Consider the following 5,059-nt stretch of genomic DNA (forward strand, 5'->3'; position numbering starts at 1 on the left):
TCCGCCCGTCGCTGCTAGATGTCGCGCGCTTGTGTAGCGTCCTGTTTTGCCCCGGTTCCGCCCGTCGCTGCTAGATGTCGCGCGCTCCGACCGTCGTAGGCCCCCCCGGTAGAGGGCGGTGACGGTGCGGCGCGGTGACGCGGTGGATCGGGAGGATAATTAAATAAACTTGAATTTTAATACATTTTATTTTATTTATAAAATTGGTCTGGCGAGGAGTTTCTTCTTCTTTTTATGTCGATTCAGTCGACCATCCCATTGTTCCTGTTCCTTGCGTTGTTCTTCTTCCCGTTCCCGGAGGAAATCTAAATACGAAGTGCACTCCTCGCCGTCCCACTCCGTCGACCACCCACCCGGGTACTCCTGCTGCTCCTTTGTTTCTTTTGATCCACCGGGTTGCTCCTGCTGCTGGTGATGTTCCCTTGTCGTTTCATGTCGTACCGGGAATTCTAACCCCCGGTACTCTTTGTGTGATTTGAATATGTGACGCCCTAAGCGATGCGCCAACATAATATGCGACTTGTCATACGGACAAACCGCGATTTTTTCTAGAACAAAACAAAGTATGATATGTAGCGTTTCCTATAAAACACACATTTTTTTTTTTTAAACAAAACTTCCAAAAAGGGGGGTTATCAAATAATTTTAAAAATTGTTTTTTAAGTTATACGCGCATACCAAAATTCACGTTTCAATTCACTGTCATTTAAATGTACGTGTATTATTGTCAAAAGGGCAAACTGTAATTTTTTAGTACAAAAAATAAACAAAAATATGTATATATTTCGCGTTTTCCCCATAAAACGCACATTTTTGAAACAAAACTTTCAGTAATTTTAAAAATTGTTTATTTTTTAAAAGCCAAAATTCCCTATTCACTGTCATTTAAAAGATATTAAAAACGCTCAATTTAATTCGATTATTATTGTCAAAAAGGCAAACTGCAATTTTTTAGTACAAAAAATAAAACATTTTTGAAACAAATTTAAAAATTGTTTATTTTTTAAAAGCCAAAATTCCCTTTTCCATTCACTGTCATTTAAAAGCTATTAAAAACACTCAATTTAAATCGGTTATTATGCAACGTAAAAAAGATGAGTATCATATTTTAAAAACAGGTAGAAACTAACCAAAAAAGTGATAACCCAAACTGAAACCCACAAGAAAAGACGCGCACTGTATAAAGGTAATTAAAATATAAAACTTACCAGTTGTAGGATCGTAGGGAAATGGACATCGCACTTCTGTATTCATTGCACTGAATATAGTCTATAATACACATGCAACGTATTTATACACATGCACTCCCTTCCATGGTTGAATTAAAAGTCGAAAGGTCTTCTACCCACAAGCACCAACGCCGATTTGAATAGACGCGATGTTGTCGCCAGACAACCGTGCAGGTAGAAGTCTCAAGGTCAACACGCTTTCACACGGGAACGCAACCGCTTCGGACGTTGGACGAACGTATGTTGCCGCAAAAGATCAAGGCCAACTTGCTTTCATTTTTTACAATCTCCGTATGGGATGTGGAATTTCATAACGCGCCGAGTCTAAATGTCGAGTTGTTTTGCTTGTTGAGAATAATAATTAATTGCCCCCTTTATATTTGCTCCGTGGGATTAACGTAATGGGAAAAATTTGTTGCAACGCATGTGGAGGTGTCTTCGTTTGTTAACTTTTAGAAAGTATTCTCGCACCGTATAAATACATCTCATTTTTCTCTGTTTTGTCAGTAGTTGTTTTTGGTATTATTCGTGCAACGTGGAAGCTAACTTAGTGGTTTGGTGTTCGTACAAAAAAGCAGTAAGTACCTTTTTTATTGTCTTATTTTAATTCTTTAACATTTGTTATTATTTTATAAAGGTCTTAAAGATCATCTTAGTACTCTCAACCCGTAACCGCAAATAGAATAGCAGCAATCTTAAGCGTAAGTTTTTTTTATTTTTTTAATTTTGAGATAAAATAATTAATAATAATTTATAGATGGACTTAAGTCAACTGAATCAAACCTGTCTTGCAGAAGGTGATTTTGAGCAGCCGATTGTCAAACTGCATGAATTGCCGATAGGCGTTCCGTTTAAAATTACTAGAGCCAAAATTGTTAATACAAAATTTGGCAATTCCGTGTTGCTGCAATTAGAAAATTCCGTAGTATTTCTTCCTACTCGCGTGACAGAAGCTTTCCGTCCGAGACTAGAACACTTTGCGTCGGGGCAGTACAAACTGGTCTACGAGGGATCCAAAGATATTGGAAAGCCCAACTCTTTAAAGAAATTCAAAATAATTCAAAATTAATCAACATATTATACAGGGTAAGTCTTATTTACTGTTATATATTTAATAAACCACGATGCGCGTAAAGCAGATCATTCATAGAGCGCAAATCTTAATTTTAACCTTACAAAAATTAAAAAAGCATATTTCCGACAAGTTCACTCTTAGAGATAGTGATGTGTGGCTTAGGAGACTAAATAAAAATATTGAATCTTGCAACCAAATCGTTTCTAACGAAAAGGATTTATCTATTGGGTTAAAAAGAAAATTACAAACTACAATTCAACATCTGAAAGCTATTAGAAAAATTATTCTTAATTATCAACATAAGCATTTTGGATTGGGATTACAAAGTAGTAGCCGCGAGACAAACACAAATGAAATGGTTGTATGGGAATCGGTAGCGTCGTGTTTCCAGGGAAGAGTTCAGACTGGTGTCATAATTAATTTACTTCATAAAGATTTAATTCAATTTTTAAACGATTCTCGTCCAATATTTCAACAAAAAATTAGTCAAATTTTAAAGAAATTTTTATTGCTGAAAGTAAATACCACATTTTGCGGTGAATTTATTAAGGCAAAAAATGATGTCCAAGGCGAAGTTGATGTTAAATATCTGAGTACCGGAAATGCTGTAGTTGATTTAGGAACAGAATTGAATGATTGGTTTGTTGAAAATGTGCAAGATAAAATTTTAAATCAAATGTCAGAGTTTCAGGAACGTGATTCCGGGTGGGCTTTAAATAATATTATTTATTTAGAGATTAACATTAATAAATTTGAAATGGGTAACGGGTCATCCTTCGTTGAGTTGCCTAAAGAAATTGCGAATAAAAGGGCTTGTATTAACATTAGAAATGACGATCAAGCGTGTTTTTATTGGTCAGTTGTATGCGGACTCTTTCCAGCACGTTTTCGTCAGTATTTACCCTCTTCATATCCATACTACAAAAGTGTTTTGAAAACTGAAAATTTACAAACACCTATGGAAATGAATAAAATAAGCAAATTTGAAAAAGACAATGATATTTCCATCAATGTTTATATCTTAGAGTTTAATAAAAATGAAAAAACTAGTTTTTTTTCCGTGTTACCTGCACGATTAACAAAAGAAAAACGCGAAAAACATTCAAATTTGTTGTTAATACAAAATAAATATTATCCAAAAGTTAATGATTTTGATCCTGATCCGCAAGATAATGATTATGAAGAAATAAAATATCACTATTGTTACATTAAAAATTTGTCTCGATTAGTTTCCTCACAGCTCAGTAAATATAATCACAAGAAATACATTTGCGATAGGTGTTTGAATTATTTCAATAACGAAACTCGTCTACATGACCACGAAACAATATGTTCCAGTTTCAATGAGTATAAAGTGTCTTTTCCCAAATATGATTACGTTGAATTTCGAAACCATATATATAAACAAAGGACTCCGTTTGTAATTTACGCCGATTTTGAGAGTCAATTGAGAAAAGTAAATTTGAAAATTTCAGATAAAACCTCGAAATACCAAAAGCACGAAGCTTACAGTGCTGCATATTACTTTAAATGTTCTTATGATGATTCAATATCATTTTTCAAAAGTTATCGTGGTCTAGATTGTATTGATTGGTTCGTGGAGGAAATATCTAATTTATCAAAATTTGTTCGTTCAAAATTTAAGGATATTATACCAATGGATAGTGAAATTAGTCTAGATCAAAGGTCGAGTCATTGTCATATTTGTGAAAAACCTTTTTTAAAAGAAGATGTTATTGTTCGTGACCATGATCATTTTACTGGTAAATTTAGAGGTTTTGCCCATCAGGCTTGTAATTTAAATTTTAAAAAAATATTTGTAGTGCCCGTAGTATTCCAGAACCTTTCTGGATACGATAGCCACTTCCTGCTTCCGGTTTTAGCAAAAAAAAGCTATGTATCCATAGTTCCGGTTAATAAGGAAAAATACATCTCTTTTACATATTTCGAACCTGATTATAACATAAAATTTAGATTTATAGATTCGTTTAGATTTTTGGGAGCATCTCTGGATAATTTAGTTTCCAGTATGGATAAAAATGAACTATATATTTTAAGAAAAGAATTTTCCGATCTCGACGAATCAAAATTAAATTTACTGTCGCAAAAAGGTATTTTTTGTTACGATTACATCGACCATATAGACAAATTAAATGAAACAACTTTACCCCCGATTGAAGAATTCTATAATAAATTAAGTGAAAGCAATATTAGTGAAGAAAAATATTCCCACGCACAAAGTGTTTGGCAGTCGTTTGAAATAAAAAATTTAGGCGAGTATTCAGATTTGTATTTAAAAACCGACGTTATTCTTCTGGCAGATATATTCGAAAATTTTCGAAAAACTTGTATGGCAACACACGTTTTGGATCCGGCGTGGTATTTCAGTATGCCCGGGTATACATGGGATTGCATGCTTAGATTCACAAAATGTCGTTTAGAACTTTTGCGCGACATTGACCAAATTATGTTTATCGAGCGGGCTATACGAGGTGGAATTTCGGTGTGTGTTGGTAGATATGCGGAGGCCAACAATAAATATATGCCCAACTACGATTCATCCAGGGATGATTCCTATATCATGTACTTTGACGTCAATAACCTCTATGGCAAGGCCATGTGCGAGCCTCTTCCTTACGGAGGATTCGACTGGATGTCTCATCAAGAGATTGATTCATTTAATGTCATGAACATTCCAGATGAATCTTCCCAAGGATATATCCTAGAGGTAGACCTGGAATACCCGCAGAAATTA

At 34.6% G+C, this 5,059-nt stretch overlaps 2 protein-coding genes across 2 annotated transcripts; one reads left to right on the forward strand and one right to left on the reverse strand.

The window, feature by feature from the left end:
- On the reverse strand, window positions 1-1,424 carry LOC132702740 (uncharacterized). The gene is made up of 2 exons (XM_060671461.1): window positions 1,209-1,424; window positions 1-548 (listed from the first exon to the last, which is right to left on the reverse strand). The coding sequence occupies exons 1-2, from the start codon at window positions 1,252-1,254 to the stop codon at window positions 196-198; spliced, it is 399 nt and encodes a 132-aa protein (XP_060527444.1). The 5' UTR covers window positions 1,255-1,424; the 3' UTR covers window positions 1-195.
- LOC132702743 (uncharacterized) lies at window positions 1,418-4,518 on the forward strand. Its single transcript, XM_060671462.1, has 4 exons — window positions 1,418-1,806; window positions 1,867-1,930; window positions 1,987-3,532; window positions 4,510-4,518. The coding sequence occupies exons 3-4, from the start codon at window positions 2,354-2,356 to the stop codon at window positions 4,516-4,518; spliced, it is 1,188 nt and encodes a 395-aa protein (XP_060527445.1). The 5' UTR covers window positions 1,418-1,806; window positions 1,867-1,930; window positions 1,987-2,353.
- The last annotated feature ends 541 nt before the right edge of the window (window positions 4,519-5,059 follow it).

Source organism: Cylas formicarius, unplaced genomic scaffold, assembly GCF_029955315.1.
Source record: "Cylas formicarius isolate icCylForm1 unplaced genomic scaffold, icCylForm1.1 PGA_scaffold_69__1_contigs__length_41831, whole genome shotgun sequence".
Taxonomy (NCBI): domain Eukaryota; kingdom Metazoa; phylum Arthropoda; class Insecta; order Coleoptera; family Brentidae; genus Cylas; species Cylas formicarius.

What these genes read in the sequence shown, in the direction of transcription:
- LOC132702743 (XM_060671462.1), top strand. Translation starts at nt 2,354, where the DNA reads ATGCGCGTAAAGCAGATCATTCATAGAGCGCAAATCTTAATTTTAACC.
- LOC132702740 (XM_060671461.1), bottom strand. Translation starts at nt 1,254, where the DNA reads ATGAATACAGAAGTGCGATGTCCATTTCCCTACGATCCTACAACTG. An exon ending in TCCCTACGATCCTACAACTG is followed by an intron (nt 549 to 1,208) that starts GTAAGTTTTATA and finishes GTTTTGTTCTAG; the next exon opens with AAAAAATCGCGGTTTGTCCG.